Raw genomic sequence first — 26,622 nt, 5'->3', positions numbered from 1 at the left:
GGTCCTTCTGCGCGTGGTGGCCCGCCCCGGCGGAGTGCGGCGGTGAGGGGCTGGACGTGTACTCGACGACGCCACGCGGTCCCAGGTCGATGGGACGACCGATACTCGGCAGAGGTGTGATGATATCAGACGTCGCACTGACCACCGACCAGTAAAAACGCACCAGAGGAGTGTTGGTCTTCCGAACACGTCCAATAGGGTGGCAAACATGGGAGAGATTTTAGGTACGGGGTGCGGGTGTCACCTTTTTATTCGTCACTGTGCGTTGTGTTACATTGATGGCAATTGAATTCATGGGCGTCGCCACCACTACGGACACTACGGACAGTGTCCGTACAAGTTTTAGAAAGCCCCAAAACTTGTACGGAATGTCCGTACAAGTTTCGACGACCGAAAGTGAGCTTTTTGCATCATATTCAAATTGCAAATGCCGCTAAAGCATTATCAATATTGCTAGTTTTCTTGAAAGTATTCAGGACGTTTTAGTTTTGACAAGGAAGGAAGCAGTCTTTATCACGTTTTTTCGATGCACATCTACCAGCTCAATGACTGGTAGATGCAAATTGACTCTTTCAATTTGCATTTATACATTATTGCATTTATACATTATTATGGTGTCTGTATTGCATAAGCTTTCATTAGATGACTGTGAATTGCTTCCTTTTTCAGTATGTGAAGTGACTAAAGCCATTAACCCTAGAACGCCTAGGGGGGGGGGGTTGTATCAACCCCCCCCCCCCTGAGGTTTTTTCGAAGTGCACGCTAAACGGCTTGTCGTAGCGGGCTGAAACTTTCAATACCCTCTGGGGCAACCTTTGCGCATCTTTTGCCGAAAAAAATTGATCGGGTCATGTCAGGTCACGGAGTTATGACGTCATAAGAGGTACAGCCTCCGGCCGACAGTTACCAAACGTGTGCGCCGAATCCCTAGGTTTTCTGCCGGTGATACCCACATTGTTTGATAGATCATGATGAAACTTCCCATGCATGTTGGGGCAAGCATTGGCTATCGTGTGGTGCAAGAAAATTGACCGGGTCAGGTCAGGTCACGGAGTTATGACGTCATAAGAGGTACAGCCTCCGGCCGGATTTTCACGAAGTGTGTACCGAGTCCCGAGGTGTGTACCGAGTCCTGCTGAAGGGCTCACCATGAAGACAAGAGCAGCCATCGAGAACGTCCTGGGCAGCCGTCTACACTGTAAAAAAAAATTCACTAGCTAATTTTGAAATTAGGCATTTTTTACGAGTGCCTCCCTTGCTCCTCGTTACAACATATACGGACATTAGTAGTCAGAGCCATGCACGTTAACAATGCCGCTTGTGGAACAAATGCCTACGAGCGAGAACATGTTCAGGAACCTAATTTTGCGCAGTGTTAATGAACTACGCACAGCCTCACAGTGTTACCCGCCGTTGGCTTGTTCTCGGCCAGTTTTTAGCGTGTCCCTCAATTAGGTCATTTCGCTATTAGCTCAGCTGACGAGGCCCCGGCTGGCACCTACTAAACGGATAACCTTGCGTGCAACCCCGCTTGTTGTCACGAACGCCTGCAGCTGGTAAACGTGCTGGCAAGCTTGCGTGGTCAGCGGCTTTGGATGGCTATGAGGATGTGCCTCATAGCTATCCTCGTCGCACGTTACAACCTAGGAGTCTGTGGCTGCTTTCAGAAGGAGTCCCCCCCCCCCCCCGCTTCCGGGAGCCGGCGTCCATTTTGTGTTGCGTCGCCATTACTGTGTGTGTCTGCCCAACTGCTCTTTGGCTTGATTGAAGGTGAGGCATCTTGTATTATTTGCTGTGTGCTCAACAAAAAGGTTGTCCATTTGTAAACAAAAGTTATTATGTTGTTGAGCTAGAAGATGTATAGTATCGCATAATGTTTGCCCGTCGTTGGCAGAAGTGCGCCGGTATCGTCTATCCAAGTCAGAATAGCTATATTGTTTGGGACTTAAGCTAGCTTGTGGCAGGAATCTATCACTTTATTCAACTTTAATTTAATCATTTTCCAGATTGGTATGCCTTATGATAATAATAATGTTAATATTCGTTTTTTCACCCATTACAGACTTCTCTGGTAAAGAATGGGGCCAATGTCCTGGCCTACCTGCACCCCGCGACTGCCGCCGGTGCAGAGCTAATGAAAAAATCACAAATGTTTGATGGTGGTTATTTAAGAAACCTTATTGAAAATTATTCAGTTAGTTGTTGTTGTTGTTGTTGTTGTTAACCCGCGCCCCACTGGGGGGGGGGGGGCTATTTATAGCCCCCCTCCCGTTTTTCTGCAATAACTTCCAAACCGCTTGACGGATCGACGCTAAACTTTCAGTACCTTCGGCTGCATCAATTTGACACCTTGTGTCAAAATTTGAACTTCGTAGCTACCATAGGTTGGCCGGAAATGACGTCAGAGTGACGTCATGTTCGCCCGATTTCGACACAAAACATTGAACCACGGCAATCGCTCCCAAGAGCTCAGTTTTTAAGCTAGATCCAATTTCTTTGCATGAAAGCACTCAGAATTGACCGCGCTATCAAACTGCTATCTCGAATTTTCAAAATTTTGAAAATTTCGAAAATTTTATATAATAATATTCAAAATTTATATTTTTATTTTTTTTTCAAAAAGTTTTTGTTTTTTCGAAAAAACCGGAATATATGTGACAGAGCGCATGATTATGACTAACTCTAGCAAGTTTTAGCTAAATATCTTCAAAAATGGCCAAGTTATACGCATTATTGCAAAAAATTCACAATTATTAATTTTTCAAATCAATTTTTCAGTACGTATTTGACATCGTACACCAATATAAATGGCACCATCGTGTTCCTGAGCTCAAACTGCATCCAATAGACACCTTTTTTGTTGAAAAATTTCAACTTCAAAATTTGACCTTTTTTGACCTGAAAGTGACCTGACCTAAGCTAAATTCGTCTCAAAATGACCTCGAATGACACAGACGACATCAAATTCGAAATCTATGGCCTAAATGGACCATAAAACATGTGTCACGTGACCGACGCATGCTAAAATATTTTCGTGACCTGTGATGACCTGACCTTGACCTGAAAATCAAAGTAAAAGTTTGGTACCCTCAGGGTATTGTAGGGATCATCTATGCGATTTGTCATCTATGCGATTTGTCATTTCATGTTGTCATTTTCATTTATATTGTCACCGCTTTATTAATCAATCTGTTACCTGTTGTCAATTGTGCGTTAAGTTTGTTATTTGTAAACCGGCCTGCCGCTGGTCTCAGCCTTCCTAGTAACCGCTGTGCCATACGCTATAGAACGTGTCTGCATAGGTCACGGCGGCACCTCTGAGGCGGCCGCTGCCCGTACGTTTAGGAACCCATTGTCGTGACGTCATGACTGTGAACAAAGGTCGCGGCAGGGGCTCTCCCGGCAGCCGGACGGTGACTCATACGTTAAGCTTGTTCCTCGCCGCGCCTGCGGGCATATTGGTAGTACTAGGGACGGCCAGCATGTGACCGCGGCTTTTGGCGACATTGTCAATTCGTTTTTCGACTCTGCTGTTCGCTGCAAGACAAATACACGTAGAAAACGGCTCGGGCATTTGGAGAAGAGCGGCTACTCTGAGGCGAGGGAAGAACACGGAGATTCACTCGAACGACCTTACTAGGTCGCATCGGCCACAGCCAACTAAGGCTCTGTCGGCCGTCGTACGGCTCACGGATAGACTGACACAGACCGTCCGTCCAGCCACGCGCTACCCACAGCGCAGTACGACATTGGTGACCCCGACGTGATCTCCGTCGTTCGACCTTAGCCTCTCGTCATGCCCGCGGACAGCGCACAGTCCGGCGCCGCAGCTCAAGACCCAGCCAGCGTTCCAGCTTCAGCCTCCGAGTCAACTCATCGGCCCATGGCTAGCTTCCGGCTACCACCATACTCTCCGGAAGAGCCCGACCTGTGGCTACTGCAGGTGCAGTGCGCTTTCGACGTCAGCGGGGTCGACTCCGACGAGCTGAGGTTTAAGCTCCTCGTCGCAAACCTCCCCTCCAACATCGCCGTCCAGGTCAAGGACGTCATCCGGTCATCCCGGTCTTTTGACGTGCTGTGTGCGGCGCTACAAGCCCGCCTGGCACAGTCACGCGCCGACCGACTACAAGCCCTGCTCGGCCGCCAGCAGCTCGGCGATCAGAAGCCGACGGCGCTGTTGCGCTCAATGCGCAACGAGCTAGCCGCAGCCGGGGACGCCCCGGTTGATACAGAGCTCTTCCGTACCCTGTTTCAACAACGGCTACCGCAGCCCGTCCGTGCTGCCCTCGCCCTCCTGCCAGCCGACAGCACGCTTGACGCACTGGCAGAAGCGGCCGACCGGTATCTGGAAGCTAGTGGACCGGACCCACGGCTATCAGCGATCGCGGCACAGCCGTACACACAGCCGGCACCGCCCATCGCTGCTGCAGTGACAGCCCCAGCGCCAGCTGCAACCCCTGCGCTGGACACCGTCATCGCCTCCCTGGTCGCTAAGATGGAGCGCCTGGAGGCCAGCAACCGACGACTCGAGGACGCCGTGCGACGCGACCGCAGCCGTTCCCGGCCGCGCCAGGCGTCTCGCCAGTCTCGCCGCCCGTCACCGGCTCGTCCTTCAACGCCGCCGCACGACGACACGCTGTGTTGGTACCACCAGCGATTCGGCGCCCAAGCGCGCCGATGCAAGTTGCCGTGCTCCTGGATCGCCTCGGAAAACTGAGGCGCCCCGTGCTGATGGCGCAAAGCACGGGCGCCCCTCCTGCCGCGCCACTCCTCTTCGTGAGGGACACGGAGACGGACCGGCAATTTCTAGTCGACACCGGGGCGCAGGTCAGCGTGCTGCCTCGCCGCTGCCTGCCCAACGGGTCTACGCTGACCCCTGCTCCTGTCGGCCAGCAGCTCGTCGCGGCAAACGGCTCACCGATCGCGGTGCACGGCACCTGCCTGCTGGACGTCACCTTGAGTCAGCAGCACCGCCTGAAACATCGATTCTTCGTCACTGACGTCACCACACCCATCTTGGGCACCGATTTTCTGGCCGCACATCACCTCGTCGTGGACGTTGCCAACCAGCGTCTCCTGCGGGACGGCACCGTCTGCGCCAGCGTCGAGCGGTCAAGGCTGTGCTCCATCGGAGTGCGTCTCGTCCGGGAGCAGGCTGCTGCTCGCTTCGCAGCTGTCCTCGCCCGGTACCCGGATGTGACCTCACCAAAACCTGGACCAACACCGGTGAAGCACAACGTGACGCACCACATCGTCACCAAGGGTCCACCGGTGTACCAGCGGCCACGACGTCTCCCGCCGGAGCGCCTTCAAATCGCACGTGCCGAGTTCAACAAGATGCTCCAGCAAGGCACCATTCGACCGTCGAGCAGCAGCTGGGCAACTCCACTACACATGGTGCCAAAGAAGAGACCCGGCGAGTGGCGCCCTTGCGGCGACTACAGAGCGCTGAACGCCCGCACCGTACCAGACCGCTACCCGCTGCCGTACCTGCGGGACTTTTCAGCCGACCTGCATGGGTGCACCGTCTTCAGCACCATTGACTTGGTGAAGGCGTACCACCAGATTCCGGTGGAACCTGCCGACGTCGCCAAGACAGCCATCACGACACCGTTCGGCCTCTACGAATGCGTTCGGATGCCGTTCGGCCTCAGGAACGCCGGGCAGACCTTCCAGCGTTTCATGGACGAGGTCCTCCGCGGCGTACCGGGCTGCTTCGTCTACCTGGACGACATCCTGCTGGCCAGCCCGACTGCCGAACACCACCTGCAACTCCTGGACCAAGTGCTTCAGCGCCTCAACACCTACGGCGTCGTCGTCAACAGGCACAAGTGCGTCCTGGGACAGGAGCAGGTGGTGTTCCTCGGCCACTCGGTAGACGCCGACGGCGTCCGCCCGCTGCCTGGACGAGTCGAGGCCATCAAGAACTTCCCAGAACCGACTACGCAGTCCCAGCTACGAAAATTCCTGGGGATGGTAGCGTACTACCACCGTTTCGTCCCCCGGGCAGCCGGTCTCTTGCAGCCCCTGCACGCCCTGCTCACTAGCAAGGGCAAGAACTCCAAAGCGCCCGTCGCGTGGACGGACGCGACACGCCAGCGCTTCCGAGACATCAAGGATGCCCTGGCCGCGGCGACGCACCTCGCGCACCAGGTCCCGGACGCGCCGCTCGCCCTCTTCGTCGACGCCTCGGACTGCGGAGTGGGCGCCGTCCTCCAGCAGCACGTCGCCGGCGAGTGGCAGCCCCTCGCTTTCTTCTCGAAAACGCTCCAACCTGCGGAGAAGAAATACAGCACGTTCGGGCGCGAGCTCCTCGCTATCTACCTGGCCGTCCGGCACTTCAAGCACGCCATCGAAGGACGGTCAGCAATCATTTTCACAGACCACCGACCACTGGTAACGGCCATCGGCTCCTCGTCCGACCGCTACTCGCCGCGAGAGGTCCGCCACCTGGACTACATCGGCCAGTTCGTGTCTGACATCCGCCATGTGCCTGGCAAGGACAACGTGGTCGCCGACACGCTGTCACGCACGGTCTCGATGGTGGCCCAGCCGCGACCCCCGCTCGCCGACTTCGCTGCCATCGCCAAGGCCCAGTCCGAAGACGGCTCGCTGGAAGACCTCGAGGCCTCAGACACCTCACTGCGCCTGCGCCACATCCCGGTCGGCGATGGACTCCGTCTGCTCTGCGACGAGTCCACCGGATCGCCTCGGCCGGTCCTCCCAGTGGCTCTGCGCCGGCCCTTCGCAAAGGCTCTGCACGACCTGTCACACCCTGGCGTCGAAGCCACCGTCAAACTCGTCTCCAAACGGTTCGTCTGGCCCGGCATGGATCGTGACGTGCGTCGCTGGACCCGAACCTGCCTCGCCTGTCAGCGCTGCAAAATCGGCCGGCACACCAAGTCTGACGTCGGCACCTTCCAGCCACCTCAGCAACGCTTCGACCACGTCCACGTGGACCTCGTCGGCCCGATGCCTCCGTCAAGAGGGCACTCGTACCTCCTGACGTGCGTCGACCGGTTCACTCGGTGGCCAGAAGCCATCCCTCTGCCGGACATCCGCACCACCACGGTCGCCCGCGCCTTCCTCGAGCACTGGGTCGCCCGATTCGGCGTTCCGTCTATCATCACGACGGACCGAGGCGCCCAGTTCGAGTCGGCCCTCTGGTCGGAGCTACAGCGTTTCCTGGGCTGCCAGCGAACTCGGACGACGTCCTACCACCCGGCCTGCAACGGTATGGTGGAACGCCTGCATCGCCAGCTGAAGGCCAGCCTCCGTGCACACCAGGCTACGTCATGGACGGACGTGCTGCCGCTGGTGCTCCTGGGCATCCGCTCCACCATCAAGGCGGACCTGCAGGCGACGTCGGCCGAGCTGGTGTACGGCTCCTCACTGCGGCTTCCTGGTGAGTTCTTCACCAGCAGCCAAGCCTCAGCAGCATCGCCGGCCGGTTTCGTACAAGACCTGAAGCGCGCCATGTCTCAGGTGCGGCCGACACTCCCACGTCCGGTCCAGCGCGCCACGTACGTCCCGACGGCACTCCAGACGGCGACACACATCTTCGTGCGCAGGGACTGTCACCGCTACCCGCTGGACGCTCCATACGACGGACCGTTCCCGGTTACCGAAAGGACCACCAAAACCATCACCATCGACCGTCGACAGAAAAAGGAGGTCATCAGCATCGACCGGTGTAAGGCCGCCTTCCTGGAGACGCCAGACGAATCCGGTCATCGACAGTCTGACCTGCCGACTGTGCAGCCGCACGGTACTCAGTCCAGCGGCCCGCCGGCCGCGCCCCCGCTCAGCAATGAGCCCAGCGGCCCGGAGCTTCTGATCTACGGTGACGCACCAACTCGCCCTGCAGCCGTCGCTCGGGCTGACGCTGCACCATTGCAGCCTCAGCCGATACTACGGACGACCCGCTCCGGCCGCGTCATACGACCTCCGGTAAGATATCGCCATGTCACTTTTGTCCGCGACATGTCTGGCGAGGGGGTACTGTAGGGATTATCTATGCGATTTGTCATCTATGCGATTTGTCATTTCATGTTGTCATTTTCATTTATATTGTCACCGCTTTATTAATCAATCTGTTACCTGTTGTCAATTGTGCGTTAAGTTTGTTATTTGTAAACCGGCCTGCCGCTGGTCTCAGCCTTCCTAGTAACCGCTGTGCCATACGCTATAGAACGTGTCGTGCATAGGTCACGGCGGCACCTCTGAGGCGGCCGCTGCCCGTACGTTTAGGAACCCATTGTCGTGACGTCATGACTGTGAACAAAGGTCGCGGCAGGGGCTCTCCCGGCAGCCGGACGGTGACTCATACGTTAAGCTTGTTCCTCGCCGCGCCTGCGGGCATATTGGTAGTACTAGGGACGGCCAGCATGTGACCGCGGCTTTTGGCGACATTGTCAATTCGTTTTTCGACTCTGCTGTTCGCTGCAAGACAAATACACGTAGAAAACGGCTCGGGCATTTGGAGAAGAGCGGCTACTCTGAGGCGAGGGAAGAACACGGAGATTCACTCGAACGACCTTACTAGGTCGCATCGGCCACAGCCAACTAAGGCTCTGTCGGCCGTCGTACGGCTCACGGATAGACTGACACAGACCGTCCGTCCAGCCACGCGCTACCCACAGCGCAGTACGACAGTATCTAGAGCATCTGTTCAAGAGTGTGTGTACCAAAAATGAGCCTGATCTGACTTGTAAGACGGCGGCCAGAGCCCAAAATGTGAACAAACCAAAATGCTAATAATTTTTACTTTGACCTGACCTGTGACGTCATCGGTGACCTCGAGGTCAATGAAATTAGGTTTCGCTCGACAGTTTTTCCGGGGCTATCAGACGCCGTTTGAATTTTGACGATCGGCCCAGTAGTTTCGGAGTTAGGAGGGGGGGCTATGAATAGCCCCCCCCCAGTAGGGCGTGTTATACACAGACCCCAGTGGGGCGCAGGTTAAAGTTATAGTTATTGTCCTGGCGCTGTTATTGTTCTCGTTCTCGTTCTCGTGCCCGAATAAATGTGCTGCAGCGCTACTCAGTCTGTTTACTTGCGGGTGGCGGTCGAGAGTCGGGGGCACTGGTCGACGGAATTCCGTCGACGGAATTCCGTCGACCCAGTGCCTCGACCCCGAAGGCCAGTAGTGGTACTAGTTAACTAGTGCCACTACTGGCCTTGAGCTAGTACCACCACTAGCCTTGGGGGCTAGTACCATTACTGGGTATGGATTAGTAGGCAGTGGCTAGTTACCTTACCAGGCAGGGGCTGTTATGACACCTAGTAGACGCACTACACTGTAAACCAAATCTACAAGTTGGCTCCTTGTTACAAGTTTGGTTCCAATTCGCATAGGCGTCACCTTGTCGATTCACCAACCCCAGGCTTGTTGGCCACCAAACTAACAGTTTGTCTACAAGTTTGGTTCCAATTCGCATAGGCGTCACCTTGTCGATACCTTGTCGATTCACCAACCCCAGGCTTGTTGGCCAACAAACTAACAGTTTGTCTACAAGTTTGGTTCCAATTCGCATGGCGTCACCTTGTTGAGTACTAGTCTGGGCCTTGTGGACCTACCAACTTCTGGATAGGCATAGTCGTTTCCTTGTCGGTTCACCAATCCCTGGTTTGTTGATGAACTAGCCTAGCCTTTGACTGGGCATTGTTAGCTTACAAATTGTCAACAAGTAAGTGCACTAACGCTCTGTTCGAACTTGCTCTTCCTTACAATCGCTTTGTTTGCGTTGATACTTGATAACCTTAAGAACTTACGATTCGCGTTCGTTTTCAATTGCCACGATACTGATTCAGGAAATATTTTCTATACGGACAGGTTATTTTTTGGCTGGAAGTGGTGCACAAAACCATGACTGGCATCAGTTATTGCTCATGCTCAAAGGCTTGCGCTGACAAGAAACGAAATACTGATGGGTTATATAATCAATGAATGCATACACCACATCCATTCGGAAGTTTCTGGAATCATTAGTATTTATTACGGTCACGTAATTAATACTATTGACTGGAGACAATTCCGAGTGCATGTTTCCGAATGGATGTGGTAAATGCATGAGGTAGGTATACCCAGCAGGTATACCTATCGTGCACCGTCAGCATATAAGTATTTGAAGCAAGAACTGCTGCGTATGTGGAAGAACATGGTTTTGTGCACCGCATCAAGCCAGAAGTATAACATGCCCGTATGACGAATATTTCATAAACATTAAGCATAACAATCATGGCAGTTGCACGATCACGCAGATAGTTCCAATAAATCATGATCGCCAACCAGATTAGCTTTTACAGCCCATATATGTCCATCAGTTAAGTTAAAAATACAAAGAGTTGAATTAAAGGCAAATAAATGTATTTATATATAAAAAAAAAACACCGACCGCAAAACATCTGCTCACATGTGCATGCACAGGTCTGGTCCACTTACATTGCGCGCGCAGGGGAATGGAGGCGTCTCGACCGCGGGTATAGGCACGATTAGTGCGTCCCGCAGGCCAGAGGGGGCCTCACTCACAGCACGAACACCACAGTTCACAGATTTCACTTTTTACTGCACAAATGCTGGAACAGCCCTCGTCGCTGCTCCAGGCTGCACGGCGGCCGCGCGACAACTGCTGGTTCGAAACCGCCGCGCCGGGGCCCGCTAACGGCTGGCGGCGACCGCTGATTGGCCCGCCAAGTCTGACGTCATGGGCGCAGCTGACCATGTGTATGCTGACCAGCTGACCAGTACAAGTTAGGCGCCGGTTAAATAACCATGCGGCAACAAGTTTCCAAAACTGGTTAAGAAACAAACGTTGAAACAAATGTAGAGTTGGTCTGGATACTGAGAAGTTGGTGTGCATAGTAACTATTGACTCGTAATTGTCACCTGACAAGCAATGCACCAGACAACGGCTTGTTTAAAAAGTATACGTTGGTAAACATACCAAGAGATGATTGGTTATATTACACAAGACTTGTCAATTTGGTTTACAGTCCCACGCTATTTACGTGCGTGTTGTCAAACTAGGTGGAGCACGGTGGTCGTATGCATACGAGGCACAGCCTTGTCGAACAAGCTTGTTACTCGGCAACTAGCCTAAAATTAGCCAAATTTACACGCTCCTGCAATGTTATTTTTGCGCTGAGAATTCCTCTACGAGGGGCTTGTAAGTTTTTTTTACAGTGTACCGGCCCAGCCGCAGCCACGCCGAGAGCCCACCACCGCACGCGCCAGGTGTGCCACCTGCGTGGCAGACCAGCAGGGTGCCGGCTACAAGCGCAGTCGGCACACCAACGTGAACAAGGTGAAGTCGCGGTGCTGCTTAAGTGCACCATGCCGGTGTGCCGCAAGCACAGCAAGCGGAGCCTTCCTCTCTGCAACAGCTGTGACGCTGGCCCGTCCGGCGTGGAGTGAGCGGCAGTGGCTGGCAGGTGACGAGTCACATGTGTTGTGAGGTCACTTGTGATGATGTGTCTTTCATGATGTGTCTTTTATATGTGATGATATGTGATACATCGTTTGCTGTGAATTGATTGTTGGAAGTTGGAAATACACTTTTCTGAGTCGTTACCTATAACAGTATTTATAGCGGAGCAGTGGTCAACAGCCGACGAATCGGGACAAACACCGGAGGGTGATGTGACACCATATCACTCATCAGCAATAGGCCTCTTACTTTTATAGGGTAAATACACCAAAAACACCATATATGATGCAGAATTGAGTGGGGAATACGTTGTTGAAGGTTTGAAGTTAATATCTCTCACCGTTTTGCCGCAATCGTTGCGCAAAGTTGAAAAAGTTTGATTTTTTTCGGAAAATTTGACCTTTGACCGGTCATAAGTAGGTCAAATGTTGACCTAGGACCAAAAAATATACCACCAATCGCGAGACCTCGTTGAGAGCAATCCGTTGGTTTTTTCCGCTAAGCTCTACGACCTTCCGTTTCGAAACGCCAGGGGGGGGGGGGTCGTAACAACCCCCCCCCCTGGTCGTTCGTGTTATGAGAAATGGCCTGGTCGTGCGAGGGTTAAGGAGTTGTCCTCAGGCCGTTCAGGCGGCAATGATCATCTTTGTGCTGAACATTTCAAATATGCTGGTAATTTATGTGCTGTGCATTTGTCCCTGTGTCTCACGCTGATGGTTAGACATGAGTTTTTGCCACCTTCATTAACTAAGGTTGTTTTGGTACCCATTGTGAAGGATAAAAATGGAAAACTAAGTGAGAAAAACAACTACAGACCGATTGCAATTGCCAGTGTATGTTCTAAGATTTTGGAGAGAATTATTCTCAACCGCTCTTCTGTACAACTTAGTACTGGTCACCACCAATTTGGATTCAAGGAGCGTCACTCAACTGATATGGCGATATATGCTCTAAAGGAGATCACAGATTATTATTTGCGCAATGATAGTCCGGTGTTCATTTGCTATTTGGATGCTAGTAAAGCATTTGACCGTGTTAATCATTGGAAATTGTTGGATAAGTTGCTGTGTAGAGGTATGAACTCCCGACTGGTAAAACTTATAGCGTTCTGGTATAAGTCTCAACGTTTTCATGTACGATGGGGAAGTTCTGTATCGGCGGGTTTCACTGTGTCAAATGGTGTCAGACAAGGTGGTATTTTGTCTCCATTTTTGTTCAATGTATATACTGATGACCTCTCCGATACGCTTAATCGATGTGGTTATGGGTGTCATTATCTTGGTAGCGTAAATCATCTGTATTATGCAGACGATATGGTCTTACTTTCTCCGACTCCCTTTGGCCTGCAGCAAATGCTGCACATATGTGAGAGGTATGCGAAAGACCATGATATTTTGTTTAACTCCACTAAGACAGTCTGTATGGCCATGCTTCCAAAGAGATTCGGTGGTATGCATGTACCTACGATATTGCTCTGTGGACATATGCTGAGTTTTGTTAGTACGTATAAATATCTTGGGTATCAAGTGTCTAATGATTTCTCCAGAGCAGATGATCTAGAAATCCGCCAGCAATATCGAGCACTGTGCTGTAGAGCCAACTCGCTCATCCGCAAATTTGCGATGTGCACGCACAGTGTGAAGAAGTGTCTTTACAATGCTTACTGCTCAAATGTCAGCTATGTACACTTGTGGCATTCTTATCACTTGTTTGATCTGAGAAAGTTCAAGGTCTGTTTTAACAACGCCGCTAGGATGTTTTTCGGCTACGAACGGTTCTGTAGTGCTTCTGATATGTTTGCTCAAGAGCATATAGATGGTTATGATGCACTGTATCGCAAAGCTGTATATAACTTTATGTCACGCTTATCCATGTCTGAAAATCGTATAATATCTGCATTTTACAACAATGACCTAAAATGCTCTTCATCTATTAGGGGGGTGTGGTCTCGAGCGTTATATGGATGGTAGACGCTACCATGGACCGGGGTGACTGTTGAACACCCCTTTTTGTTATGGACTTCGTGTCTGTTAATAAAGTGATCTCTCTCTCTCTCTCTCTCTCTCTCTCTCCTCTCTCTCTCTCTCTCTCTCTCTCTCTCTCTCTCTCTCTCTCTCTCTCTCTCTCTCTCTCTCTCTCTCTCTCTCTCTCCCTCCCTCTCTCTCTCTCTCTCTCTCTCTCTCTCTCTCTCTCTCTCTCTCTCTCATTATTGTAGATTAGGTGCATTTCAATTTCAATTTGCATTTTGTAGATTAGGTGCCGATCGATTCCAGATGATCGCACAGGCTTGAAAGAATTCGCCCTACACTGCGGAGCAGCTGGCAGGGGACCTCCCCCTAGCCCTGACTCTCTCCTTGTTGAGCAGCAAAGGATACGGAAGGGCAAAGTCAGCAGACTGAAACTGACTAGACCGGGTCGAACCGAACTGAACAGAGTAGGGTGGGGGATGAGTAGGGAACAGAGTAGTAGGGCAGGGATGTAAAAATCGAAGACAGGCCGGGGTTGCTAAGGAGAAAGGAGAATGAAGGGCACCTAAGGATGGTTTTGAAGATCATGGATCGCTCACTCGTCAGGAAAAGAAGGGCACGACATGCAAGGGCATTGACGAATGGGGAGAGACTACCTAGCTGGGGCATCAGACAGAGAAGGCACTGGGTCGGGCCGGACACGGGAATCGACAGGGCGCAGGGCAGGACAAAGATCTAGAGAGGGTAGGGTAGGGTAGGAGATATGCAGGGGATATAGGACATGACATATGCAGGACAGGAAGCAGACAAGACCAGGCACAGGCAAAATAATCCACAGGATAGAGCAGATGCAGAGATATCATGCACTATGACTGGGCACAGGGAATGACGGTAGGTATAAAGTACGAGACAGAACACGCCATTTGCCATGGACAACAGGACAGGGGATAGCGTGGGGCACATGGAACAGAGCACAGGAAGGACACCTACACAGGGAAGGACATAGCTCAGATAGGCGGGGACTCAGAGTCAGTACTACAAGGGCCTGTGAGAAAGAAGACTATGTCCTTCGATATGGCCATGTGAAGGGATCACATATCGCTCTAAGGTTGGTCCCACAAATGTCAAATTCATGCTAGTCAGAAACAAGTATCATTATTTGGAGAACACAAGAGCTTCTCATCGAGCGGGCCCAAGCGACGCGGGGCGATATTCTAATACGAGGAAACCGTTATCTGAAAGAATGAAGAAAAAACCGAAACTGTTACTAACGTTGGTGATAATGTTGTTCGTGTTGTTGTTCATGATGAGCACAAAGTTCGAAAACTTTTGAGTTACAACTGTCAACTGACTGGGCTCAGCTATCGCTGGCCCGTCATTCTCCACGCCATGTCCTGGAGCACCCAGAGGTCGACGCTGGCTCTCAGAGTCAGGTGGGGCCCTCAAAATTATACTAAGGAGTAGAGACCGTTTACCCTAGAGGCCGGACTGAGGCCCTCAGAGGCACATGTAAGGCTAGGCCCTCATAAGCAATGGTTCCCTTCGAGGTAGGCTTGGGCTCCCGTGAGCTGGAATGGGGCATCAAAAACTGCATGGGAGTTAGAGAGGTCAGCTGCGTTGAACCCTTAAAAGTCGGCGTGGGCTCCTAAAGGTCGCCTGGAAGCTCGAGATATATGTGTAGCGGTATTCAAACGTTTATATAGGCCCGCCACTCGGTAGCCGGGGAGGGCCCTCAGAGGCCAACAAAGACCCTCAGGAGCTAACGCTGAATGTAAGGGCCTAAAGTCATTTAAAACACCCAGTCATCTGGAAGTAGACGTTTTTATGGATCCGTCGATCAAGGAGCATTTGCATATTTGTTTGCAATATGTGGATGTAAGAGGTCATGTTGACGTAGGAGGTGTCTCCAAAAATATATGTTTGATTCTCAGTTATTCTGGATTGGGATGCTAGAGTACATCCTGTACAGAGTGGAAAGAAAAAAGGTACCACATTTTGTTGGTGAATAACTTGAACACCACATAACATACACGGCTCTGCATGAGATCATTTTAAACGCAAAGTTTGTGAGATTTAACTGATACCATTTTGGAATGTGTTTGACCGAGGTAGCCCGATTACAGCACGTGCTCGAAAAGAGCCCTGTTTTTCGCCAGGCAAACGCTGAAACGTTTTTCCGATATGTTTTTCCACTTCGCGAACGGCTTTGTCGCATGTTTCTGCTGAGGTCTTCCGTATCACTTGCTTGATTGCTTGTTTGGTAAGTTGCAGCAGGTTTTGAGGAACATTCAGGCACACTTTTCCTGTCAGGCAGCCCGCACAAGAAAAAGTGGGTGGTGGCTCTTACCTCTTCAGTGATCTCCTTCATCAATTTTGAGGGATTCCATTCCGCTCAAAAGTGATCCTGAATTTCTCAATGACCGCTGTATTATCTTTTGATTCTCGTCGACCACTGGAACCCTTGTTCTGGTTTAGAACTAAGCTTCCTTTCAAAAAAGCCTCACAGAGATGAAGAATTGTTTTTCTCGTGGGCGTGTACCGTGACTTAAAGTGGACTCGAAAACAAGCTTCACCTTTAGGTCCCATTACACTCAAAAGTAAATCGAACATAATCTCCCATGTTCTCTCTTTCGAATAGCATATAAATTTGCGCGTTTAGTCACAAATTTCATCCGTCAGAAGCAAAATTAACGTGGTACCTTTTTTCTTTCCACCCGGTACCTATCCTATTAGGTATACGAGATATACAGGAGTGCTTATCTACCTGCTCAAGCATTTCCTCATTCTACTGCATTTCGATAACAGACAATTAAATCTTTAAGTTAAAAGTGTCCCATTCAAATTTGATTTACCGTTCAAATTCAAATTTGATTTCCCGTTGAACACACCATGCAAAACGCAGAACGTTTGGTAGACTGTGGTGAGATAACAATATTGTTGATGGGGTTAACACTTCTGACGAGTGAGACAACCGACGGAATGTGTCCGTAGGTACAAGTTGGGGAGCCGTGGCGACGCCCCTGCAATTGATTATTGATCATAGCCACCATTTGCAAATAAATGCACTGCCACTGACCTGTTGTATGGTTGATTACTGAGGTCTGTATGTTTGCTGCCACTGCGGCTGTTGTTTACCGGTCTGAGATGGTGACACCACACCGCTGTTAACCCGTTTCGTCAGGTGATATTCGTCAACAACCCTGTGTGCGGCGCACTGATCCTGATAGGCCTATTCTGCAGCAACGTCTTCACGGGCGTGGCCGCCATCGTCTCCGTCATTGCAGCTCTGCTCTGCTCCAAGGTGAGGCAATGTGCGTCCTGTGACCGGCGACCGCTGCGTGATCCGTCATTGCAGCTCTGCTCTGCTCCAAGGTGAGACAATGTGCGTCCTGTGACCGGCGACCGCTGCGTGATCCGTCATTGCAGCTCTGCTCTGCTCCAAGGTGAGACAATGTGCGTCCTGTGGCCGCTGCAGCGTCTCAATCATCGCTTATCTGCTCTGCTCCAAGGGGATCAATGTCACGTAATTTGTCTCCTTGTCCTTTGTTTGTCCTGCTGTGTTGTGCTATGTTATGGCCACTATAGGTTTATCGACACCACTGCCTTCTTTTCCCTGGTTTGCAAGCTCTGTGCCTGGTAGGGCCCTCCAGGTATTAAGTGGTTGGTTGCCAACATCACAATAATCGACCTGCGTTGATAAATACGTCTAATGGCTGTTGAAAACCTCTGCCGAAATGTGTGCACGAACCCTCTTCTCATTTCTATTGAGTCATTTTACAGGAGTGTCTCTGTCATTTAAAGTTATTACACCAAAAGTACATAGGCTAACCAACCACTCTTTTGCTGGAGGGCCGTACGTACTACGTACGTTCTGTGCCTGACACTTGATGCGCTCTGTAACCGTTGGGTGGGTGCGCCGGGGCAGCTGTTTGACCAGCCGCAGGACGCGCTGCGCGCCGGCCTGACCTCGTTCAGCGCCTGCCTGGTGGGCACCGTCACCGTGGAACTGGTGCCGGCCCTCTACCACCGGCCCGTCACCGGCACACTTTTCTTCTGGATCATACTCATGTCGGCACTCAGGTGACCGGGGCAGTGAAACATCCCAGCCGAATACCGCGATAAACTCTCGGAAATATTCCATAACGCGGCTGGCTGATTGCGGGGAGAGGCTCCGCATAGCCCACTCGTTTTTGTGCAATTATTAACTGTCGGGAAGTACACACAATTAAGTCTTTTTTATTTTATGTTTCTTTGCTTTTGATGTTTTGCGATTTCAGCATTTTTAGTTTGATATTTTGTCATGAAATCCTCGTAAATATCTAAATATCTTATGCTTATGTAACCACACGGCTAAAAGGTATTTATGTTTGTATCATTTCTGCATCATACATATACATCGCACAGTTTATCCGACATCAGCGAGAGCGATGCACCGTGTCTGACGTCCGTCTCCCACAGCGTCCTGGTGGGCTGCGGCCTGGGCAACATCCTGGGCAAGTTCCAGCTGCCCGCCTTCACCCTGCCCTTCAACACGGTGACGGCCATCCTGTTCCTGTGCCTGCACCCGCCGGAGGCGACAGAGGTGGCCGCGGCGCCAGCGAACGTCACCACTGACACCGTACTGTGGGACCAGGTGAGTGGTCATAGTCCACCGTAGGGGCACCAACCCAATGTCTCGGACGGGCGCCTTAGACTATAACTGCTATCTGCGGACCATTGCCGACCTAAATAAGTAATTATTGTCCATTTAAAAACAGCATAACCTATGCATAAAGAAATGGATTGCCTATTTATATAGGTATGTTGCAGAGAGTATGCGAAATTCGTTAGTTGTAACTTTATATAGCTTTATTCGGCAGTAAATTGTCCCTTACGTACGGCTCCCGCTGTCTCCCGTGCTAGCCGTACTGACTATCTAAGTGCACCGTAAGTGTGCCGTACCGTCAGTTTGTGATGTTGCCCTTTTCGGCCGGTCTGTTGGTGCCGTGCTGTGTTCCCCGTCAGCGGTCTGTCGGTGTCCCGTCAGCGTCTGTCGGTGCCGTGATGTGGTCCCGTCAGCGGTCTGTCGGTGCCGTGATGTGGTCCAGTCAGCGGTCTGTCGGTGCCGTGATGTGGTCCAGTCAGCGGTCTGTCGGTGTCCCGTCAGCGGTCTGTCGGTGCCGTGATGTGGTCCAGTCAGAGGTCTGTCGGTGTCCCGTCAGCGGTCTGTCGGTGCCGTGATGTGGTCCAGTCAGAGGTCTGTCGGTGCCGTGATGTGGTCCAGTCAGCGGTCTGTCGGTGTCCCGTCAGCGGTCTGTCGGTGCCGTGATGTGGTCCAGTCAGAGGTCTGTCGGTGCCGTGATGTGGTCCAGTCAGAGGTCTGTCGGTGCCGTGATGTGGTCCAGTCAGCGGTCTGTCGGTGCCGTGATGTGGCCCCCGTCAGCGGTCTGTCGGTGCCCGGTGCCGTGCTGTGATCCCCGTCAGCGGTCTGTCGGTGCCCGGTGCCGTGATGTGGTCCCGTCAGCGGTCTGTCGGTGCCGTGATGTGGTCCAGTCAGCGGTCTGTCGGTGTCTCGTCAGCGGTCTGTCGGTGCCGTGATGTGGTCCAGTCAGCGGTCTGTCGGTGTCCCGTCAGCGGTCTGTCGGTGCCGTGATGTGGTCCAGTCAGAGGTCTGTCGGTGCCGTGATGTGGTCCAGTCAGAGGTCTGTCGGTGCCGTGATGTGGTCCAGTCAGAGGTCTGTCGGTGCCGTGATGTGGTCCAGTCAGAGGTCTGTCGGTGCCGTGATGTGGCCCCCGTCAGCGGTCTGTCGGTGCCTTGATGTGGTCCAGTCAGCGGTCTGTCGGTGTCCCGTCAGCGTCTGTCGGTGCCGCCAGGTGCTGCTGGGCTCGGTGTACAGCATGGGCCAGGTGTACGCCGCCTACACCCTGGCCGGCAGCGCGCTCATCTACCTGGGCTGTCTGCTGTGCTCGCCCGTGCTGACGGCCGCCTCCTACGTCGGGGCGCTCACCGGCACACTGCTCGGTCAGTGTCAGACGACCAGTGTCGGACGACCCGTGTCAATGTCAGACGACTCGTGTTAGTGTCAGACTGCCAGTGCCAGACGACCCGTGCCAGTGTCAGACGACCCGTGTCAGTGTAGGACTACCAATGTCAGACGAGCCGTGTTTATGTCGGACGACCCGTATCAGTGAAGACGACCCGTGTCATTGTCAGACTACCAGTGTCAGACGACCCATGTTCGTGAAGACGACCCACTAACTAAGTACTCGCAGGCTCACTGGAACTGTGCCACCAGTGATGCATGTGTTGCAAATGGAAATTGTCGCGCATTGCATCTCTCCTAGCTGTACAGCTGTTTTGTTGAGAGTTGTTTACGATTGAATGTCATAAATTTTATGTTGTGTCTGTCACTGGGTATAGAGGCTAGGGGGTAGGGGCATTAGTAAAGTCAAAGCCAAACAAATCGGGCGAATCTCATCTCATGGCTTTTTGTTGCTAGTGCGCGTCTTTTCGTATAAATAACCAGCAGGATGTGCAAGTGCATTAAAAATAAACATTTATTTCAGGTTTGAACCATATAAGTCATGATATTTTACTTTGCAATTCGAATTCGTCACAATGAACGTCAGTGATGAGTAGGATGAATCGTAGTAAAGGAATCTTGGGATGAATGGTCCATTGTTGCAGGTGTGGCGTTCAGCGACCCGCCTTACGACAGCGTCTACAGCGGGGTGTGGGGCTACAACGGCATCCTGGCCGCCGAGGCCATCATGTTCTTCATGGTGCCGTCCGTCCGATCGGTGCTGCTCGCTCTGCTGAACGCCGTCCTCGCCACCATGATTCAGGCCGCGCTGGCCGTCAGCTTGAAACAGGCGAGTGTTGTCGACAGGTGTGGGCTGTATGATCCCTGCTTGACGCCGTGAGACGCCGCTGAGGCATCATCTACATACAATTAGAAATATACGCATATCAGTCACATGAGTCCATGACCATCTCTGAGTCACTTCGGGATTGAGCTTCTTCTCAATGATCATATAATTATGAGCACTCATTCACGGATGATGCCCGTAGCGTCTATTGAACTTGTGTGATGCCGTTCTATTGCAAAACCCCTTTGTTTGTTTGTTTGTTTTGTTTTGTTGGGTTAGGCCCTTTCGGTCCAATTAGACCATTTCAGAGCCGGGAGGATGATAGGATATAGGGGGAGACATTGGTCTGGGCAGGCACCCTAGTGAGTCGCCGGGGCTGAGCCCGTCCAGAGGACAGGCCACCCAGCCCCAAGGCACTCACTGCACCCGGCTACGGGGTGCGCTCCCTCGGGAGCAGCGGTGCCGCTCCAAGGGAGCAGCCCGCATGAGATAAAGTTGCCTGTCCAGCCCGGAGGGGGGTTGCGGCGTGGAGGAGAAGGATTTCAGTATCCTGAGGATAGAAGCACGGAACGGTCGCAAAACCCCTTTCCGATGGTCTGTTTCGCAGGTCAACCTTCCCGTCTTTACGTTTCCGTTCGTGACTTCGACTCTGCTGCTGCTGGCCACCACCACGGCAGGCTCCGGTGAGTCTCTGTAGTCGGTGAGTCCCTGTAGTCGGTGAGTCCCTGTAGTCGGTGAGTCCCTGTAGTCAGTGAGTCTCCGCAGTCAGTAAGTCACCCGGGGTCGGTGAGTCACCGTAGTCAGTGAGTCCATGTAGTCAATGAGTGTGCGCAGTCAGTGGGTCACCTTTGCTGTGATCGGTGAGACCCCGATGTCGGTGAGTCCCCGCGGTCAGCTGGCTGTCCGCCGCAGGGCTGCGGAGTCGGAGTCGGAGTCGGAGTCGGAGTCGGTCGGAGTCGACAGTTGTGACCGGAGTCGGAGTCGGAGTCGGAGTCGATTTTAGAAACCCGAGCCGGAGTCGGAGTCGGAGTCACCGAAAATCTGTCGACTCCGCAGCCCTGCTAGGTCTGCGGAGTCGGAGTCGGGAGTTGGAGTCGGTCGGAGTCGACAATTCTGCCCGGAGTCGGAGTCGGAGTCGGAGCTGGTTTTTGAAAGCCAGAGTCGGAGTCGGAGTCACCGAAAATCCATCGACTCCGCAGCCCTGGTCCGCCGCCCGCTGACGGTCCGCACTCCGCAGTCGGTGAGTCCTCTCCCCGTGACCCATCTGTCGTCGGTGGGCCCTCCGCAGGGTCGGTGGGTACCCCACGCTCAGCAACCCTCCTGGCGTCGGGGAGTGCCCGAGGATGATATTTGTAATTTCAAACTCAATCCTATATTTTGTCTGCGATTTTTCGCAATGTTATGTGTTCGCTCTGTTGGTATTTGGTATGATTCAGTTCCCCACTGGGATCTGAAATTGACAGCACTATACCACGCCGCGGTCGGTGATCACCAGTAGAATAGTCGGTTGTGGCCAAGTCTGGGAGGAAGCTGTAGTGATTCACTGCACTGCCAGTGCCGCTGTCCTCTGGTGCAGCCTGCTGATAGTCCAGCTGCGGTTTTCTGAGCACAGAATAGCAATTATTAAAAAGAAATGATGTTTCTCTGCAGTAATTTGTAGAATAATTGCTGCGAATAATGCAATCAGCTCAGCAGGTGCCTCCGCAATTGCCATCAGTATTTGGGTGTCTAAAACATATAACAGTTGTGTCCAAATGCATACCTACTGCACGAGTGAAACACTAAGCAGAGGAATAGGTACCGCTTTCACGAGCTGAGATAAAAACTCGTGCTTCTGACAGGGACTCTAACGTAACGCATTTTTTGTATAGTTAGTACTAGTTCATATCACATCCATTACCATAACGATTTTGCAGGCCTAACTCGTGTGAAGAATCTTCGTTACCCGGAGCTGCACTTTCGCGAGAGGCCCCAGAAGAGGCGGCCCGATGACGAATCCTCGGCGACCCCGGATCTGGACCGTGACTAGCACGTGGGCAGGCGCGTCACGGCTCACTTCAGCGCGGCGAATCGACAACCCACTCACAGGTAACTTTCTCCCACGCAAAAAAAAACTTAAGTCACATTAAATTAAATAAATGAAATAAATAGAACACAAACAGCTATAGGTAACCTGTTCGTAACGTTTTTTCAGTTTTTTTCTTCAGTATCGAATGCTAGGCCAGCTGAGTATACGAGCAAATCACGCAGGATGCCTGAGGAAACAGTGTCCTAAAATTTCATTTGGGCTTGGGTGTCGGAGGGAGATACTCCGCACTGTAAAAAGGGCTGAGAGTGGAAAATCGCCAGTTAGAAAGGCACAAAAAGTTGAAACAGTGATCATCAATTTTTTTGTGAATGTTGGAGAATGTGGGAGCTGCATTATGAGATGATTTAATGCAATATGGAGGTAGGTGAAAGCCAGTCAGCAAACATACGTGCAAGTGCTCTTTGTTGGTAAAATTAGGAGTGAAAAATTGTTCTGGAAAATTGGAGATGAAAGAGGAAAATTGATTTCATTTGGATGTCACTTCCCACCCAAAACTGGCAAATTTTGGGACACTGTGAGGTAATATCGCTAAATGACGCTCAGGTGGCTTGATGATCGGTGTGTTGAAAAGCACTCAAAACTTTTTTACTACCTCCTGGAGAGTTCATTTTCATCAAACCCGCAAGATAATTACGAGCGAGCGAGCGCAGCGAGCGAAGTGAGTCTTTTCAATATAAGGGAAAAATCTCAGTATGAGCGGCCCGGCCCGGCCTGTAACGCTTTTGAGAGGCTTATATCTCAGCAACCGCTGAACCGATTGGCCTGCGGTCTTTTTTGTTGGGTAGCCCCATCCCTTCTACCCCGTAATTGACTACTTTTGATACATCTCAATGACCGTCGTGGCACGTGCCACGTGAAAAGTCAAGGGTGTTCAAGCTGTTTTGCAAAAGTAGTGATTTTGAGAGGCTCATATCTCAGCAGCCGCTTGGGCGATTGACTTGCGGTAATTTTTGTAGGGTAGCAGCATCCCTTCTACCCAAAATAGGATACTCTCGAAGCATGTGGGTCACCCCCAGTGCACGTGCAAAATACAACAATAAGAGGTGCCAAATTTGTTCCCATTTCAGTAACTCGGTAATTACTGGGGCGATTTCGCTGAAACTTGGCATACAGGTAGGCACCCACCAGGCAATGCATTCCCATGTGTTGCGGTTAGGGTGCTACTGCACGTGCGCACGTGCAGGGGGCGTTTCCAGATCTCGAGAACGGCTGGGCCGATTGCGCTCAAATTTGGTACACGGTTGGGGACCAGTTAGTAGGGTGCCGTGCAAAAGTCATTTTGGACCCCGTTTGCACGTGCGCACGTGCAGAATGCCGCTTCCAGATCTCAGGAACGGCTGGGCCGATTGCGTTCAAATTTGGCACGCCGCTAGCGACCGGTTAGAAGGGTGCTTTGCGCAAGCCCGTTGGAAGCACCCTCTCGCCCTTCCGCACGTGCAGGGCTCACTATCTCGCTCGCTCGTTCTTCGCCCAAAAGGCGTTTTACTGGTAGTATATTGAAAGGGTAACTCACTGCTACCATTATGTGCATAGTAACGGTACGTGGTTAATATGAACTTATTCGCCAGCGAAGAGTATTATTACCATGTAAATATCAATATTACTCTCGCGATCCAGAACATCACGAAAACTCTTTCCTCCTGGGTATCGTGACTCGGGTACAGATAGTCGTTTCATGCGTGGATCTTGTTTACCCTCGTGAAGATGATATTTGAAATGGAAACAATCAGCCAATCAGAAACGAGATCGGCCGTTTGCGGTTTGAAGGCCGCGCGCATCTGTCAGTTTTCGGCCGTTGGTCTCCGAGAGCGGATGTGAGCAGTGTCGGTGCCGCGCGGCGTGGCCGTTGGTGATTGTGCTTGTGTGTTGTTCATCGCCTATAGAGCCTCTGTGGACATTTTATTGTAAGTACCGATGTGCTAGAGCATTGCGTGCCGTTGAGTGGTGCTAATTTGACCTGGTTAACAGGACCCCGTGCACGGCCACGTGGCCTAGTGTTGTGAGTACGTACATTAATTTTGTTGTGATGCTACAAGTTTATGCATTTTGTTGGTGACTTTGAAAAAGCCTTGCACTGTAGTGATACAGTCTCATTATCTCACGCAGACGGGCGACCACCCAGGAACGCCGTCGCTCACTTCAAATATTGTGCGCTCTGCCTAATCCAATATGAGGGCGCTGAATGTCTTGTATTCATATTCAAATTGCATTCAAGTTGTATCGTGGTGTTTATTTACCGCTTTTGCATTGCTGAACGCTTTGTATAAATTTGTATGAATAAGTGAAGAGTCTCACAATGTTCATGGTTGGTGTGCCCCTCGTATTGTTTGTACGGAAGCCAAATATACCTACATTGTTGCTCTTGAAACATTTTTTTTTAGTTGGTGAGCTCCGGTTAACAGAAGCTTCGTGAAGCTTCTGAAGGAAGCGTCTGTGGGTCTGTTACCATCCTCTGGGGGGTTTACACTAAAGGAAAAAGTAAACATTACCATGTGACAAAGGGTAGGCCATAAGAATATACTCTCTGTAGGAGGGTAAAGCACAGAGTACATGATGCGTTACTCCCTAAAAAAGGGTTCCGTTAAAGATTTACCCTTTCAAAGAGTGTAACCCAAAAAATGTTACACTCTAGACAAGAGTAAATCAAAAGAGTTTACCATTCAGAAGATGGTAAAAAACGTCTGTGTGTCATGTTACCCCTCCCTGGCGAGTTTACTCTTCATGAAAGAGTAAAATTTACCATCTGGAAGGTGATAAAAAACGTCTGTGTGTCAAGCTACCATGCTATGGTGGGTTTACCCTTCAGGAAATGGTAAAAAAGTTTTCAGTGAGGAAAGGCAGATTGTTAATAATGTTGCCGTTATATATCCCTTTATTAAGCACATTGTCTCGTACTATTAAAACTTTCATGCAGGCAGGAAAGGTCGCTGCACCTGTGCATGCAGCTTTAGAAGATGCTTCATTACACCGCACTCAGTAGGTCTATTTCAAAAGCCCGGCAGGACTTTTTTCCCGTCACGTCCAGAGTGCGTGTGGAAGACGTTCCAAGGCATGCTCGCTACTAGTAGTGTTTCTTCTATAGGTAATTCATTGTAGGCAGTTTTTTAGTTGATGGAAAAGGGATTTTCCCTCTGATTTCTGTGGTTCACTTGTAACTTACGAGCTGCAAATGTGTTTCAGACGTGATTGCCGGCAAGGTGTAATTTGAAGCCAGCATTTGGAATGCAGCAGAATGTGACTTGTAAACCCATTCCATTTCTGCGAATCAACATTTGAATGTGGCATGGTTTTCCATAATATTTGTAAGTGTACCAACAATGTGAACAAGGTTTGAAAGATCTTCGGCTTGACTATGAATGTTATTATTGAAATATCGACGCATTAGACGGTGTCTGATCGAGCTAATCAATAGCGTACCCAACCCTCTCAGTACTAGCTGAAAGGGATTGAATGTTACATGTTTAATTTCTTCATGCAATGCGGTCACACCGATTGTATAGATCATGGGATGTTTAATATATTTCAACTCCAGGAGGTTGACATTTGAGGTTTGAACTTTGTTATTCATATGATCTTTTTATTTATCAAAGCTAATGGAATAGTGTTTGCCTTACACATCATCAGCCAGTTCATGCACCACCAGCCAATCAGTTTCACTCAGTTTAGTCTTAGACGTTATCCCGGATTTCCTTTATGTTGAAACTGAGAGTAAGAAGCATCAGACCGATGAAATTAGCTTACTTTCGTCTCAGTAACAAGCAAACCCGATACTAAATATTCGTCTTAAAAATAATTGCATTTGACAAGCAGTTAGAGGACAGTAGCACCTACGATAGGCCCGATGGCACTTTGAGCCAATAGTCTGCATGACACAAGCGCGGTCTACACGCCAGTTCGTGCTATGCAAACACCTCGTCAGATGTGATGGAGAGCCGGAACTGCATCGAATCACGGGACGAGGTGGAGGGGTGCACCGCTCCCGGGGAGGTGTCGGAGTCGCCGGGCCCGGCCCCGGGCACTGGGACCGTGTCAGACCAGCTGGCGAGTCCAGAGTCCATCGACTGCGCGCCGAAACTGGGCAGGGACGCCGTCTGGCCGCGGCTGAGCTGGCTGCAGCTGCAGCTACCGTTGTCCATGCTGGGCGACTGGTGACACCAATGCTGCACCATGTCCAGCCAGCCGGTGGCCTCCAGCGACTCGAGCCAGGCCGGCGGGCCGCCGTCGTGTCGCTCTATTTCTGCCTCGATGCTGAAGCTGCGCATTGCCAGGTGGAGGCAGTCCCCATCTC

At 51.3% G+C, this 26,622-nt stretch overlaps 1 protein-coding gene across 2 annotated transcripts in view; it reads left to right on the top strand.

The window, feature by feature from the left end:
* LOC122368356 (urea transporter 2-like) overlaps positions 1 to 25,873 on the top strand; it is a 37,466-nt gene extending 11,593 nt beyond the window's left edge. The window contains exons 3-10 of one of the 2 annotated variants that reach the window (XM_043342223.1): positions 16,578 to 16,697; positions 17,322 to 17,476; positions 17,855 to 18,029; positions 19,250 to 19,397; positions 20,064 to 20,248; positions 20,853 to 20,928; positions 22,162 to 22,333; positions 25,515 to 25,873. In XM_043342223.1, the coding sequence (XP_043198158.1) occupies positions 16,578 to 16,697; positions 17,322 to 17,476; positions 17,855 to 18,029; positions 19,250 to 19,397; positions 20,064 to 20,248; positions 20,853 to 20,928; positions 22,162 to 22,274 (972 nt within the window). In that variant the 3' untranslated portion in view covers positions 22,275 to 22,333; positions 25,515 to 25,873. Of the gene's footprint in view, positions 1 to 16,577; positions 16,698 to 17,321; positions 17,477 to 17,854; positions 18,030 to 19,249; positions 19,398 to 20,063; positions 20,249 to 20,852; positions 20,929 to 22,161; positions 22,334 to 25,514 lie in introns of those variants that run through there. The other variant, XM_043342231.1, reaches the window with a different exon arrangement.
* Positions 25,874 to 26,622: the final 749 nt, after the last annotated feature.

Source organism: Amphibalanus amphitrite, unplaced genomic scaffold, assembly GCF_019059575.1.
Source record: "Amphibalanus amphitrite isolate SeventyFive unplaced genomic scaffold, NRLGWU_Aamphi_draft 000032F_arrow, whole genome shotgun sequence".
In the NCBI taxonomy this organism is placed as follows: Eukaryota; Metazoa; Arthropoda; class Thecostraca; order Balanomorpha; family Balanidae; genus Amphibalanus; species Amphibalanus amphitrite.
The sequence above is the reverse complement of the archived record's forward strand: the minus strand, read 5'-3'. Positions and strand labels throughout refer to the sequence as shown.